General features: G+C 55.9%; 1 protein-coding gene across 1 annotated transcript in view; it reads left to right on the top strand.

The window, feature by feature from the left end:
* Positions 1–16,667, top strand: part of SMC1A (structural maintenance of chromosomes 1A) — a 68,907-nt gene that overhangs the window by 17,372 nt on the left and 34,868 nt on the right. Inside the window, exons 9-12 of the mRNA XM_068998115.1 lie at positions 182–389; positions 3,418–3,603; positions 7,983–8,162; positions 12,981–13,127. Of these exons, the coding sequence (XP_068854216.1) occupies positions 182–389; positions 3,418–3,603; positions 7,983–8,162; positions 12,981–13,127 (721 nt within the window). The remainder of the gene's footprint in view (positions 1–181; positions 390–3,417; positions 3,604–7,982; positions 8,163–12,980; positions 13,128–16,667) is intronic.

A 16,667-nucleotide genomic window follows, 5' to 3' on the forward strand; every position in this document is an offset into this window, starting at 1 on the left:
ATCCCCAAATCCCCATTTTTCCCCCAGGCAGTCCCTGGAGGAGCAGAAGAGGCTGGGATTGACCCCCCAAAGCCCCCCAAATCCCCATTTCTCCCCCCAGGCAGTCCCTGGAGGAGCAGAAGAGGCTCCAGGGGCTGGGATTGACCCCCCATCCCCCCCAAATCCCCATTTCTCCCCCCAGGCAGTCCCTGGAGGAGCAGAAGAGGCTCGAGGGCGAGCTGACCGAGGAGGTGGAGCTGGCCAAGCGCCGCATCGACGAGATCAACAAGGAGCTGAACCAGGTGATGGAGCAGCTCGGGGACGCCCGCATCGACCGCCAGGAGAGCAGCCGGCAGCAGCGCAAGGCCGAGATCATGGACAGCATCAAACGCCTCTACCCCGGCTCCGTGGTGAGGGACGCCCCAAAACTGCCCCCAGAACTGCCCCCAGAACTGCCCCAAAACTGCCCCACAGCCAGAGAAACTGCCCCAGAAACTGCCCCAAAAAGTACCCCAGAAACTGCCCCACAGCCAGAGAAACTGCCCCAGAAACTGCCCCAAAAAGTACCCCAAAAACTGCCCCAAAACTGCCCCAGAAACTGCCCCAAAACTGCCCCAAAACTGCCCCACAGCCAGAGAAACTGCCCCAGAAACTGCCCCAAAAAGTACCCCCAAAACTGCCCCAAAACTGCCCCCAAAACTGCCCCACAGCCAGAGAAACTGCTCCAGAAACTGCCCCAAAACTGCCCCAAAACTGCCCCACAACCAGAGAAACTGCCCCAGAAACTGCCCCAAAAAGTACCCCCAAAACTGCCCCAAAACTGCCCCAAAACTGCCCCAAAACTGCCCCACAGCCAGAGAAACTGCTCCAGAAACTGCCCCAAAAAGTACCCCAAAAACTGCCCCAGAAACTGCCCCAAAACTGCCCCAAAACTGCCCCACAACCAGAGAAACTGCCCCAAAAACTGCCCCAAAGCCAGAGAAACTGCCCCAGAAACTGCCCCAGAAACTGCCCCAAAAACTGCCCCAAAACTGCCCCAGAAACTGCCCCAAAACTGCCCCAAAACTGCCCCACAACCAGAGAAACTGCCCCAGAAACTGCCCCAAAAATGCCCCAAAAACTGCCCCAAAACTGCCCCACAGCCAGAGAAACTGCTCCAGAAACTGCTCCAGAAACTGCCCCAAAAATGCCCCAAAAACTGCCCCAAAAACTGCGCCAAAGCCAGAGAAACTGCCCCAAAACTTCCCCACAGCCAGAGAAACTGCCCCAAAAAGTACCCCAAAAACTGCCCCAAAATTGCCCCACAACCTGCCCCACAACCAGAGAAACTGCCCCAGAAAACTGCCCCTGAAACTGCCCCAAAACTGCCCCAAAAACTGCCCCACAGCCAGAGAAACTGCCCTAGAAACTGCCCCAAAGAGTACCCCAAAACTGCCCCAAAACTGCCCCACAGCCAGAGAAACTGCCCCAGAAACTGCCCCAAAACCCCAGAAACTGCCCCAGAAACTGCTCCAGAAACTGCCCCAAAACCCCAGAAACTGCCCCAAAAACTGCCCCAAAACCCCAGAAACTTCCCCAAAAACTGCCCCAAAACCACAGAAACTGCCCCAGAAACTGCCCCCAAACCCCAAAATGTGTGCCCTGGACCCCCAAACACTGCCCCAAAACCCCCAAAACTGCCCTAAAACCCAAAAAAATGTGCCCCAAAACCCCGAAATGTGTGCCCCAGAAGCCCAAAAACTGCCCCAAAACCCCAGTATGTGTGCCCCAGAACCCCAAAATGTGTGCCCCAAAACCCCAGATACTGCCCCAAAACCCCAAATATGTGTTCCCTGGAACCCCAAAAATGTGTACCCCAAAAACTGCCCCCAAACCCCTCACCTGGACCCCAAATCCGTGGTGAGGAACACCCCAAACCCGTACCCCAAAACCAGAACCCCAAATCCGTGGTGAGGAACACCCCAAACCCGTACCCCAAAACCAGAACCCCAAATGTGTTCCCCAAAATCTGCGCCCCAAGCCCTGCCTGGGCCCCTCACCTGCCCTGGCTCTGGCACCCCTTCAGCCCCGTTTTGGGCTTCCTCTGCTCATTTCTGGGGTCCCCAACCCCATTTCTGATGTCCCCAACCCCATTTCCGAGCTCCCTGACCCTGTACCTGCTGTCCCTGACCCCGTACCTGCTGTCCCTGACCCCATATCTGCTGTCCCTGACCCCATATTTGGTGTCCCTCTCTCAGTACGGCCGCCTCATCGCCCCACACAGAAGAACCCGCCCCCATTTCTGATGTCCCTGACCCCATTTCTGAGGTTCCCAATCCCATTTCCAGTATCCCTGACCCCATATCTGCTGTCCCTGACCCCATACCTGCTGTCCCTGACCCCATATTTGTGTCCCCTGTGCAGTACGGCCGCCTCATTGCCCTGTGCCAGCCCATGCAGAACATCCCAGCCTTTTTCCGAGGTCCCTGACCCCATTTCTGCTGTCCCTGATCCCATTTCTGAGGACCCTGACCCCATATCTGCCATCCCTGACCCCACACCTGCCATCCCTGACCCCATATCTGTGTCCCCCGTGCAGTACGGCCGCCTCATCGCCCCGTGCCAGCCCACGCAGAAGAACCTGACCCCATTTCCGATGTCCCCTAACCCATTTCCGAGATCCCTGACCCCATACCTGCCATTCCTGACCCCACACCTGCCATCCCTGACCCCACACCTGCCATCCCTGACCCCATATCTGTGTCCCCCGTGCAGTACGGCCACCTCATCGCCCTGTGCCAGCCCATGCAGAAGATGCCAACCTCCATTTCTGATGTCCCTGACCCCATTTCCGAGGTCCCTGACCCCATACCTGCCATCCCTGACCCCACACCTGCCATCCCTGACCCCATATCTGTGTCCCCCGTGCAGTACGGCCGCCTCATCGCCCCGTGCCAGCCCACACAGAAGAACCTGACCCCATTTCCGATGTCCCCTAACCCATTTCCGAGGTCCCTGACCCCACACCTGCCATCCCTGACCCCACACCTGCTGTCCCTGACCCCATATCTGCTGTCCCTGACCCCATACCTCCTGTCCCCCCTCAGTACGGCCGCCTCATCACCCTGTGCCAGCCCACACAGAAGAACCTGACCCCATTTCTGATGTCCCCTAACCCATTTCTGAGGACCCTGATCCCATTTCCGAGATCCCTGACCCCACACCTGCCATCCCTGACCCCATACCTGCCATCCCTGACCCCACACCTGCCATCCCTGACCCCATATCTGTGTCCCCCGTGCAGTATGGCCGCCTCATCGCCCTGTGCCAGCCCACACAGAAGAACCTGACCCCATTTCCGATGTCCCCTAACCCATTTCCGAGGTCCCTGACCCCACACCTGCCATCCCTGACCCCATACCTGCCATCCCTGACCCCATATCTGTGTCCCCCGTGCAGTATGGCCGCCTCATCGACCTGTGCCAGCCCACACAGAAGAAGTACCAGATCGCCGTGACCAAGGTGCTGGGCAAGAACATGGACGCCATCATCGTGGACTCGGAGAAGACGGGCAGGGACTGCATCCAGTACATCAAGGAGCAGCGCGGGGAGCCCGAGACCTTCCTGCCCCTCGACTACCTCGAGGTGCCACCCTAAAACGGGCTTTGGGGTCAGCAGGGACCCTAAAATGGGCTTTGGGGTCAGCAAGGACACTAAAATGGGCTTTGGGGTCAGCAGGGACCCTGTGAGAGGTTTGGGGTCAGCAGGGACCCTGTGAAGGGTTTGGGGTCAGCAAGGACCCAGTGAGGGGTCTGGGGAGCCCGAGACCTTCCTGCCCCTCGACTACCTCGAGGTGCCACCCTAAAACGGGCTTTGGGGTCAGCAGGGACCCTGTGAGGGGTTTGGGGTCAGCAGGGACCCTGTGAGGGGTCTGGGGAGCCCGAGACCTTCCTGCCCCTCGACTGCCTCGAGGTGCGACCCTAAAATGGGCTTTGGGGTCAGCAGGGACCCTGTGAAGGGTTTGGGGTCAGCAAGGACCCTGTGAAGGGTTTGGGGTCAGCAGGGACACTAAAATGGGCTTTGGGGTCAGCAGGGACCCTGTGAAGGGTTTGGGGTCAGCAGGGACCCTAAAATGGAGTTTGGGGTCAGCAGGGACCCTGTGAGAGGTTTGGGGTCAGCAGGGACCCAGTGAGGGGTTTGGGGTCAGCAGGGACCCTGTGAAGGGTTTGGGGTCAGCAGGGATGCTAAAATGGGGTTTGGGGTCAGCAGGGACCCTAAAATGGGCTTTGGGGTCAGCAAGAACACTAAAATGGGCTTTGGGGTCAGCAGGGACCCAGTGAGGGGCCTGGGGAGCCCGAGACCTTCCTGCCCCTCGACTACCTCAAGGTGTGACCCTAAAATGGGGTTTGGGGTCAGCAGGGACCCTGTGAGGGGTTTGGGGTCAGCAGGGACCCAGTGAGGAGTTTGGGGTCAGCAGGGACCCAGTGAGGGGTTTGGGGTCAGCAGGGACCCAGTGAGGAGTTTGGGATCAGCAAGGACCCTAAAATGGGGTTTGGGGTCAGCAGGGATGCTAAAATGGGCTTTGGGGTCAGCAGGGACCCTAAAATGGGCTTTGGGGTCAGCAAGGACACTAAAATGGGGTTTGGGGTCAGCAGGGACCCTGTGAGAGGTTTGGGGTCAGCAGGGACCTTGTGAGGGGTCTGGGGTCAGCAAGGACCCTAAAATGGGGTTAGGGGTCAGCAGGGACCTGTGAGGGGCCTGGGGAGCCCGAGACCTTCCTGCCCCTCGACTACCTTGAGGTGCGACCCTAAAACGGGCTTTGGGGTCAGCAGGGACCCTAAAATGGGCTTTGGGGTCAGCAGGGACCCAGTGAGGGGTTTGGGGTCAGCAGGGACCCTGTGAAGGGTTTGGGGTCAGCAGGGATGCTAAAATGGGGTTTGGGGTCAGCAGGGACCCTAAAATGGGGTTTGGGGTCAGCAGGGACCCTGTGAGGGGTCTGGGGTCAGCAAGGACCCAGTAAGGGGTTTGGGGTCAGCAGGGACCCTAAAATGGGCTTTGGGGTCAGCAGGGACCCTGTGAGAGGTTTGGGGTCAGCAGGGACCTTGTGAGGGGTCTGGGGTCAGCAAGGACCCTAAAATGGGGTATGGGGTCAGCAGGGACCCTGTGAGGGGCCTGGGGAGCTGGAGACCTTCCTGCCCCACAACTGTCTTGAGGTGGGGGCCCTAAAATGGGGTTTGGGGTCAGCAGGGACCCTGTGAAGGGTTAGGGGTCTAGCAGGGACCTGTGAGGGGCCTGGGGAGCCCAAGACCTTCCTGCCCCTCGACTACCTCGAGGTGCGACCCTAAAACGGGATTTGGGGTCAGCAGGGACCCTAAAATGGGCTTTGGGGTCAGCAGGGACCCTAAAATGGGGTTTGGGGTCAGCAAGGACCCAGTGAGGGCTTTGGGGTCAGCAGGGGACTGAGACCTTCCTGCCCCTCGACTGCCTCGAGGTGCGACCCTAAAATGGGGTTTGGGGTCAGCAGGGACCCAGTGAGGGGTTTGGGGTCAGCAGGAGACTGAGACCTTCCTGTCCCTCGACTGCCTCAAGGTGGGGACCCTAAAATGGAGTTTGAGGTCAGCAGGGACCCTGTGAAGGGTCTGGGGAGCCCAAGACCTTCCTGCCCCTCGACTGCCTCGAGGTGGGGACCCTAAAACAGGGTTTGGGGTCAGCAGGGACCCTGTGAGGGGTTTGGGGTCAGCAAGGACCCTAAAATGGGGTATGGGGTCAGCAGGGACCCTGTGAGGGGTCTGGGGAGCCCGAGACCTTCCTGCCCCTCAACTACCTTGAGATGGGGACCCTAAAATGGGCTGTGGGGTCGGCAGGGACCCAGTGAGGGGTTTGGGGTCAGCAGGGGACTGAGACCTTCCTGCCCCTTGACTACCTCGAGGTGCGACCCTAAAATGGAGTTTGGGGTCAGCAGGGACCCTGTGAGGGGTTTGGGGGCCCCAGAGCTGCCCCCGATTTTGGGGTGCCCCAGTGAAGCCCACGGATGAGGAGCTGTAGGGGGAGTTTGGGTGCCCTGTTTTGGGGTTCTGAGCCTGATTTGGGATTGTCCCCCCATTTTTGGGGTTCCCCAATCTTTGGGGTTCCAGGTCAGACCCACAGATGAGAAGCTGTGGGAGCTGCGGGTGGGGTTTGGGTGCCCTGTTTTGGGTTCCTGACTCCATTTTTGGGGTTCTGAGCCCAATTTGAGATTGCTCCCCCATTTTTGGGGTTCCTGACCCCCTGATTTTGGGGTTTCAGGTGAAGCCCATGGAGAGAAGCTGTGGGGGGTTTGGGTGCCCTGTTTTAGGTTCCTGACTCCAGTTTTGGGTTTACAACCCCCTCATTTTTGGGGGCCTGACCCCGATTTGGGGTTTTAACCCCATTTTTGGGTTTATAACCCTCCAGTTTTGGGTTTTCAGCTGAAACCCACAGACAAGAAGCTGCAGGAGCTGCTGGGAGAGTTTGGGTGCCCATTTTTGGGGTTTTACCCTATTTTTGGGGTCCTGACACTGATTTGGGATCGTTACCCCATTTTTGGGTTTATAACCCCCCCGTTTTTGGGGTCCCAGGTGAAGCCCCACCAATGAGAAGCTGTGGGAGGTTTGGGTGCCCTGTTTGGGGTTTTAACCCCATTTTTGGGGTCCTGACCCCCTTGATTTGGGGTCCCAGGTGAACCCCACCAATGAGAAGCTATGGGAGGTTTGGGTGCCCTGTTTGGGGTTTTGATCCCATTTTTGGGGTTATAATCCCTCCATTTTTGGGGTCCCAGGTGAATGGGAAGCTGTTCCACCAATGAGAAGCTGTGGGGGGGTTTGGGTGCCCTGTTTGGGTTTTTAACCCCATTTTTGGGGTTCTGACCCCCCCATTTTTGGGGTTCCAGGTGAAGCCCCACCAATGAGAAGCTGGGGGGGGTTTGGGTGCCCATTTTTGGGGTTTTAACCCCATTTTTGGGGTTCTGACCCCCCCGTTTTTGGGGTCCCAGGTGAAGCCCCACGGATGAGAAGCTGTGGGGGGTTTGGGTGCCGTGTTTGGGGTTTTAACCCCATTTTTGGGGTCCTGACCCCCCCTGTTTTTGGGGTCCCAGGTGAATGAGAAGCTGTTCCACCAATGAGAAGCTGTGGGAGGTTTGGGTGCCCTGTTTGGGGTTTTACCCCCATTTTTGGGGTCCTGACCCCCTTGATTTGGGGTCCCAGGTGAACCCCACCAATGAGAAGCTGGGGAGGTTTGGGTGCCCTGTTTGGGGTTTTGATCCCATTTTTGGGGTTATAATCCCTCCATTTTTGGGGTTCCAGGTGAATGAGAAGCTGTTCCACCAATGGGAAGCTGTGGGGGGTTTGGGTGCCCTGTTTGGGGTTTTACCCCCATTTTTGGGGTTCTGACCCCCCTGATTTTGGGGTTCCAGGTGAAGCCCCACCGATGAGAAGCTGGGGAGGTTTGGGTGCCCTGTTTGGGGTTTTACCCCCATTTTTGGGGTTCTGACCCCCCCGTTTTTGGCGTTCCAGGTGAAGCCCCACCAATGAGAAGCTGTGGGAGGTTTGGGTGCCCTGTTTGGGGTTTTACCCCCATTTTTGGGGTCCTGACCCCCTTGATTTGGGGTCCCAGGTGAACCCCACCAATGAGAAGCTGGGGAGGTTTGGGTGCCCTGTTTGGGGTTTTGATCCCATTTTTGGGGTTATAATCCCTCCATTTTTGGGGTTCCATGTGAATGAGAAGCTGTTCCACCAATGAGAAGCTGTGGGGGGGTTTTGGGTGCCCTGTTTGGGGTTTTACCCCCATTTTTGGGGTGCTGACCCCCCTGATTTTGGGGTTCCAGGTGAAGCCCCACCGATGAGAAGCTGGGGGAGGTTTGGGTGCCCATTTTTGGGTTTATAACCCCGCCGTTTTTGGGGTTCCAGGTGAAGCCCCACCGATGAGAAGCTGTGGGAGGTTTGGGTGCCCTGTTTGGGGTTTTACCCCCATTTTTGGGGTTCTGACCCCCCCTGTTTTTGGGGTCCCAGGTGAAGCCCACGGACGAGAAGCTGCGGGAGCTGCGGGGGGCCAAGCTGGTGATCGACGTGATCCGCTACGAGCCGCCCCACATCAAGAAGGCGCTGCAGTTCGCCTGTGGGAACGCGCTGGTGTGCGACAACGTGGAGGACGCCAGGAGGATCGCCTTCGGGGGGCACCAGCGGCACAAGGTACCCCAAAAACGGCCCCAAAATAGCCCCAAAAACAGCCCAGAAACACCCCGAAAATAGCCCCAAAAACACCCCGAAAATATCCCCAAAACCAGCCCCCATCGCCTTTGGGGGGCACCAGCAGCACAAGGTACCCCAAAAACGGCCCCAAAATAGCCCCAAAAACACCCCAAAAATATCCCCAGAAACACCCCTAAAATATCCCCAAAACAGCCCAAAAATATCCCCAAAAACATCCCCAAAAACACCCCAAAAATATCCCCAAAAATATCCTAGAAACACCCCAAAAACATCCCCAAAAACACCTCAGAAATACCCCAAAAATATCCCCAAAAACACCCCAGAAATATCCCCAAAAACATCCCCAAAAACACCTCAGAAATACCCCAAAAATATCCCCAAAAACACCCCAGAAATATCCCCAAAAACATCCCAGAAACACCCCAAAAACATCCCCAAAAACAGCCCAGAAACACCCCAAAAATATCCCCAAAACCACCCCAAAAATATCCCCAAAAACACCCCTAAAATATCCCCAAACCAGCCCCCATCGCCTTCGGGGGCACAAGGTACCTCAAAAACGGCACCAAAATGGCCCCAATAACACCCAAGAAACACCCCTAAAATATCCCCAAAACAGCCCAAAAATATCCCCAAAACACCCCAAAAAATATCCCCAGAAACACCCCAAAAATAGCCCCAAAAACACCCCGAAAATATCCCCAAAACCAGCCCCCATCATCTTCAGGGGGCACCAGCGGCACAAGGTACCCCAAAAACGGCCCCAAAATAGCCCCAAAAACAGCCCAGAAACACCCCGAAAATAGCCCCAAAAACACCCCGAAAATAGCCCCAAAAATGGCCCAGAAACACCCCAAAAATATCCCCAAAACAGCCCAAAAATATCCCCAAAATCACCCCAGAAACATCCTCAAAAATATCCCCAAAACACCCCGAAAATATCCCGAAAAACACCCCAGAAACACCCCAAAAATATCCCCAAAAACACCCCCCGAAACACCCCTAAAATATCCCCAAAACAGCCCAAAAATATCCCCCGAAACACCCCTAAAATATCCCCCAAACAGCCCAAAAATATCCCCAAAATCACCCCAGAAACATCCTCAAAAATATCCCCAAAACACCCCGAAAATATCCCGAAAAACACCCCAGAAACACCCCAAAAACACCCCAGAAATATCCCCCGAAACACCCCTAAAATATCCCCCAAACAGCCCAAAAATATCCCCAAAATCACCCCAGAAACATCCCCTAAAATATCCCCAAAACACCCCAAAAATATCCCCCGAAACACCCCTAAAATATCCCCCAAAACACCCCTAAAATATCCCCAAAACAGCCCAAAAATATCCCCAAAACCACCCCAAAAATATCCCCAAAAACATCCCCAAAAACACCCCAAAAATAGCCCCAAAAACACCCCGAAAATATCCCCAAAACCAGCCCCCATCACCTTCGGGGGGCACCAGCGGCACAAGGTACCCCAAAAACGGCCCCAAAATAGCCCCAAAAACACCCCAAAAATATCCCCGGAAACACCCCTAAACTATTCCCCAAAAAGGCCCAGAAACACCCCAAAAATGTCCCCAAAACAGCCCAAAATGGCCCCAAAATATCTCCAAAAACACCCCAAAAATGTCCCCTGAAACACCCCTAAAATATCCCCAAAACAGCCCAAAAATATCCCCAAAAACACCCCAAAAATATCCCCAAAAATATCCTAGAAACACCCCAAAAACATCCCCAAAAACACCTCAGAAATACCCCAAAAATATCCCCAAAACCACCCCAAAAATATCCCCCAAAACACCCCAAAAACATCCCCAAACCAGCCCCCATCGCCTTCGGGGGCCACCACCGGCACAAGGTACCCCAAAAACGGCACCAAAACGGCCCCAATAACACCCAAGAAACACCCCTAAAATATCCCCAAAACAGCCCAAAAATATCCCCAAAACACCCCAAAAAATATCCCCAGAAACACCCCAAAAATATTCCCAAAAATATTCCCAAAAATATCCCCAAAAACACCCCCAAAATATCCCCAAAACAGCCCCAAAAATATCCTCAAAATCACCCCAGAAACATGCCCAAAAATATCCCCAAAACACCCCAAAAATATCCCCAAAATCACCCCAAAACACCCCAAAACCACCCCAAAAATATCCCCAAAACCAACCCCAAAACGGCCCCAAAATATCCCCAAAAACACCCCAGAAACACCCAAGAGTATCCCCAAACCAGCCCCCATCGCCTTTGGGGGACACCAGCGGCACAAGGTACCCCAAAAACGGCCCCAAACCGGCCCCAATGTCCCCTGGGTGACCCCTGGGTGACTCTGGCTGACCTTGGGTGTCCCCTGGGTGTCCCCTGGGTGTCCCCAATGACCCCTGGGTGTCCCCAATGACCCCTGGGTGTCCCTGGGTGTCCCTGGGTGTCCCCTGGGTGTCCCCAATGACCCCTGGGTGCCCCTGGGTGTCCCTGGGTGACGCTGGGTGCCCCTGGGTGTCCTGCAGACGGTGGCCCTGGACGGGACGCTGTCCCAGCAGCCTGGGGTGTCCCTGGGTGCCTCTGGGTGTCCCTGGGTGTCCCCAATGACCCCTGGGTGTCCCTGGGTGCCTCTGGGTGTCCCTGGGTGTCCCCAATGACCCCTGGGTGTCCCTGGGTGACTCTGGGTGTCCCTGGGTGTCCCCAATGACCCCTGGGTGTCCCTGGGTGACTCTGGGTGTCCCTGGGTGTCCCCAATGAACCCTGGGTGTCCCTGGGTGACTCTGGGTGTCCCTGGGTGTCCCCAATGAACCCTGGGTGTCCCTGGGTGACTCTGGGTGTCCCTGGGTGTCCCCAATGAACCCTGGGTGTCCCTGGGTGACTCTGGGTGTCCATGGGTGTCCCTGATGAACCCTGGGTGCCCCTGGGGTCCCTGGGTGCCCCTGGGGTCCCTGGGTGTCCATGGCTGACCCTGGGTGTCCCTGGGTGTCCCTGGATGTCCCTGGGTGTCCCTGGGTGACGCTGGGTGCCCCTGGGTGCCCCTGGGTGTCCTGCAGACGGTGGCCCTGGACGGGACGCTGTTCCAGAAGTCGGGGGTGGCTCTGGGTGCCCCTGGGTGTCCCTGGGTGCCCCCAATGACCCCTGGGTGCCCCTGGGTGACTCTGGGTGTCCATGGGTGTCCCCAATGAACCCTGGGTGTCCATGGGTGTCCATGGGTGTCCCTGGGTGCCGCTGGGTGCCGCTGGGTGTCCCTGGCTGTCCCTGGCTGTCCCTGGGTGCCCCTGGGTGTCCATGGGTGTCCCTGGCTGACCCCTGGCTGTCCCTGGGTGTCCATGGGTGTCCCCAATGACCCCTGGGTGTCCCTGGGTGTCCCTGGGTGACGCTGGCTGTCCCTGGCTGTCCCTGGCTGTCCCTGGGTGCCCCTGGGTGCCCATGGGTGCCCCTGGCTGACCCCTGGGTGTCCCTGGGTGTCCCTGGGTGACGCTGGCTGTCCCTGGCTGTCCCTGGCTGTCCCTGGGTGCCCCTGGGTGCCCATGGGTGCCCCTGGCTGACCCCTGGGTGTCCCTGGGTGTCCCTGGGTGCCCCTGGCTGACCCCTGGGTGTCCCACAGACGGTGGCCCTGGACGGGACGCTGTTCCAGAAGTCGGGGGTGGCTCTGGGTGACTCTGGGTGCCCCTGGGTGCCCCTGGGTGTCCCTGGGTGCCCCTGGCTGACCCCTGGCTGTCCGGCAGACGGTGGCCCTGGACAGGACGCTGTTCCAGAAGTCGGGGGTGGCTCTGGGTGTCTCCTGGGCGCCCCTGGGTGCCCTTGGCTGACCCCTGGGTGTCCCTGGCTGACCCCTGGCTGACCCCTGGCTGACCCCTGGCTGTCCCTGGGTGTCCCTGGGTGTCCCCAATGACCCCTGGCTGCCCATGGGTGTCCCTGGGTGCCCCTGGGTGCCCCTGGCTGACCCCTGGGTGTCCCACAGACAGTGGCCCTGGACGGGACGCTGTTCCAGAAGTCGGGGGTGTCCCTGGGTGACCCCTGGGTGCCCCTGGCTGTCCCACAGACGGTGGCCCTGGACGGGACGCTGTTCCAGAAGTCGGGGGTGGCTCTGGGTGACCCTGGGTGTCCCCAATGACCCCTGGGTGTCCCTGAGTGTCCCCAATGACCCCTGGGTGCCCATGGGTGCCCCTGGCTGACCCCTGGGTGACCCCTGGGTGCCCCTGGCTGACCCCTGGCTGACCCCTGGGTGTCCCACAGACAGTGGCCCTGGACGGGACGCTGTTCCAGAAGTCGGGGGTGGCTCTGGGTGACCCTGGGTGTCCCCAATGACCCCTGGGTGCCCATGGGTGCCCCTGGCTGACCCCTGGGTGCCCCTGGCTGACCCCTGGGTGCCCCTGGGTGCCCCTGGGTGCCCCTGGCTGACCCCTGGCTGTCCCGCAGACGGTGGCCCTGGACGGGACGCTGTTCTAGAAGTCGGGGGTGTCCCTGGGTGTCCCTGGGTGTCCCCAATGACCCCTGGGTGTCCCTGGGTGTCCCTGGGTGTCCCCAATGACCCCTGGGTGCCCATGGGTGCCCCTGGCTGACCCCTGGGTGCCCATGGGTGCCCCTGGCTGACCCCTGGCTGTCTGGCAGACGGTGGCCCTGGACGGGACGCTGTTCCAGAAGTCGGGGGTGGCTCTGGGTGACTCTGGGTGTCCCCAATGACCCCTGGCTGTCCCTGGCTGCCCATGGCTGTCCCTGGGTGCCCCTGGGTGCCCCTGGCTGACCCCTGGGTGCCCCTGGGTGCCCATGGGTGCCCCTGGCTGACCCCTGGCTGTCTGGCAGACGGTGGCCCTGGACGGGACGCTGTTCCAGAAGTCGGGGGTGATCTCGGGCGGCGCCAGCGATCTCAAGGCCAAAGCGCGGCGCTGGGACGAGAAGGCCGTGGACAAACTCAAGGAGAAGAAGGAGCGGCTGACGGAGGAGCTCAAGGTGGGACCCGAGAACTGACCCTAAAAACAACAAACTGACCCTAAAACTGACCCTAAAAACACCAGAGTGACCCTAAAACTGACCCTAAAAACAACAAACTGACCCTAAAACTGACCCTAAAAACAACAAACTGACCTTAAAACTGACCCTAAAACCACCAAACTGACCCTAAAAACACCAGAGTGACCCCAAAACTGACCCTAAAAACACCAAAGTGACCCTAAAAACCCAAGACTGACCCCAAAAACCCAAAACTGAACCTAACAACCCAAAACTGACCCCAAAAACCCAAAACTGACCCCAAAAACCCAAACTGACCCCAAAACTGATCTTAACAATCCAAACTGACCCAAAAACTGACCCTAACAACCCAAACTGACCCAAAAACTGACCCTAAACCACCAAACTGACCCTAAAAACACCAAACTGACCCTAAAACTGACCCTAAACCACCAAACTGACCCTAAAACTGACCCTAAAAACACCAAACTGACCCTAAAACTGACCCCAAACCTGACCCTAACAACCCAAACTGACCCCAAAACTGACCCTAAAAACACCAAACTGACCCTAAAAACACCAAACTGACCCTAAAAACACCAAACTGAACCTAACAACCCAAACTGACCCTAAAAACCCAAACTGACCCTAAAACTGACCCTAAACCACCAAACTGACCCCAAAACTGACCCCAAACCTGACCCTAAAAACCCAAACTGGCCCTAAAACTGACCCTACAACTACCGAACTGACCCTAAAACTGACCCTAAACTACCAAACTGACCCCAAAACTGACCCTAAACCACCAAACTGACCCTAAAAACCCAAACTGGCCCTAAAACTGACCCTAAACCACCAAACTGACCCTAAAACTGACCCCAAACCTGACCCTAACAACCCAAACTGACCCTAAAACTGACCCTAAACCACCAAACTGACCCTAAAACTGACCCTAACAACCCAAACCGACCCTAAAAACCCAAACTGACCCTAAAACTGACCCTAAACCACCAAACTGACCCTAAAAACACCAAACTGACCCTAAAGCTGACCTTAACAACCCAAACTGACCCCAAAACTGACCCCAAACCTGACCCTAAAAACCCAAACTGGCCCTAAAACTGACCCTACAACTACCGAACTGACCCTAAAACTGACCCTAAACTACCAAACTGACCCCAAAACTGACCCTAAACCACCAAACTGACCCTAAAAACCCAAACTGGCCCTAAAACTGACCCTAAACCACCAAACTGACCCTAAAACTGACCCCAAACCTGACCCTAACAACCCAAACTGACCCTAAAACTGACCCTAAACCACCAAACTGACCCTAAAACTGACCCTAACAACCCAAACCGACCCTAAAAACCCAAACTGACCCTAAAACTGACCCTAAACCACCAAACTGACCCTAAAAACACCAAACTGACCCTAAAGCTGACCTTAACAACCCAAACTGACCCTAAAACTGACCCCAAACCTGACCCTAACAACCCAAACTGACCCTAAAACTGACCCTAAACCACCAAACTGACCCTAAAACTGACCCTAACAACCCAAACCGACCCTAAAAACCCAAACTGACCCTAAAACTGACCCTAACAACCCAAACTGACTCTAAAAACACCAAACTGACCCTAAAACTGACCCCAAAAACCCAAACTGACCCTAAAAACACCAAACTGACCCCAAAACTGACCTTAACAACCCAAACTGACCCTAAAAACACCAAACTGACCCCAAAACTGACCCTAACAACCCAAACTGACCCTAAAAACCCAAACTGACCCTAAAACTGACCATAAAAACCCAAACTGACCCTAAAAACACCAAACTGACCCCAAAACTGACCTTAACAACCCAAAACTGATCCCAAAAACCCAAACTGACCCCAAAAACCCAAAACTGACCCTAAAAACACCAAACTGACCCTAAAACCCAAACTGACCCCAAAAACCCAAAACTGACCCCAAAACTGACCCTAACAACCCAAACTGACCCTAAAACCCAAACTGACCCAAAAATCCCAGACCAACCCCAAAAACCTCTCCCCAGGCGTTTCCTCCTCCCCGCTGTTCCCCGACCCCCGTTTTTCCCCGTTTTTCTTGGTTTTTCCCAAATTCCCGGGGTTTTCCCCCATTTTTCTCTCCTCCCTGGGTTGGTTTTCCCCATTTCTCCCAAATTCCTGGGTTTTTTTCCCCATTTTTCCCCCTTTTTTTCCCCAATTCCCAGGTTTTTTCCCTGTTCTTCCCAAATTCCCAGTTTTTTCCCCCTTTTTCCCAAATTCCCATTTTTTCCCCCCTTTTTCCCTCATTCCCATTTTTTTTCCTCCATTTTTCCCAAATTCCTGGGTTTTTTCCCCATTTTTCCCCATCCAGGAGCAGATGAAGGCCAAGCACCCTCCCCATCCCCCCCGAGGCCCCGTTTTTCCCAAATTCCCGTTTTTTTTCCCCAATTCCCAGTTTTTCCCCGTTCTTCCCAAATTCCCGTTTTTTCCCCCTTTTTTTTCCCAAATTCCCATTTTTTTTCCCAAATTCCCATTTTTCCCCCCCTTTTTTTCCCAAATTCCCAGGTTTTTTACCCCCATTTCCCCCGTTTTTCCTAAATTCCCGTTTTTTCCCAATTCTTCCCAAATTCTCGGGTTTTCCCCCCATTTTTCCCCAATTCCCAGGTTTTTTCCCTCTTTTTTCTTCTGTCCTGGTTTTTCTCCCCTTTTTTTCCCCTCATTCCCATTTTTTTTTCCCCCATTTTTCCCAAATTCCCTTTTTTTCCCCATTTTTCCCTCATTCCTGGGTCATTTTTCCCCCATTTTTTTCCATTTTTCCCCCTTTTTCCCCAATTCCCGGGTCATTTTTCCCCGTTTTTCCCAAATTCCCGTTTTTTTCCCCCATTTTTCCCCTCAGGAGCAGATGAAGGCTGAGCACAAGGAGGCCGAGCTGCGGCCCCTCCCCATCCCCCATTTTCCCTGTGGTTTTCCCCCATTCCTGGGTTGTTTTTCCCCCTTTTTCCCCCCATTTTTTCCTGTTTTTCCCCCTTTTTCCCCATTCCCGGGTCATTTTTCCCCGTTTTTCCCAAATTCCCGGTTTTTTCCCCCATTTCCCTCTCAGGAGCAGATGAAGGCCGAGCACAAGGAGGCCGAGCTGCGCCCCCGCCCCATCCCCCATTTTCCCTCATTCCTGGGTTGTTTTTCCCCCATTTTTTCCTGTTTTTTCCCCCATTTTATCCCATTTTCCCCCCATTCCTGGGTTGGTTTTCCCCCATTTTTTCCTGTTTTTCCCAAATTCCCAGTTTTTTCCCCCATTTCCCCCTCAGGAGCAGATGAAGGCTGAGCACAAGGAGGCCGAGCTGCGGCCCCTCCCCATCCCCCATTTTCCCTGTGGTTTTCCCCCATTCCTGGGTTGTTTTTCCCCCTTTTTCCCCCCATTTTTTCCTGTTTTTCCCCCTTTTTCCCCATTCCCGGGTCATTTTTCCCTGTTTTTCCAAATTCCCGTTTTTTCCCCCATTTTTCCCCCTCAGGAGCAGATGAAGGCCGAGCAC

The sequence above is a fragment of the Aphelocoma coerulescens genome, chromosome 31 (assembly GCF_041296385.1).
Source record: "Aphelocoma coerulescens isolate FSJ_1873_10779 chromosome 31, UR_Acoe_1.0, whole genome shotgun sequence".
Taxonomy (NCBI): domain Eukaryota; kingdom Metazoa; phylum Chordata; class Aves; order Passeriformes; family Corvidae; genus Aphelocoma; species Aphelocoma coerulescens.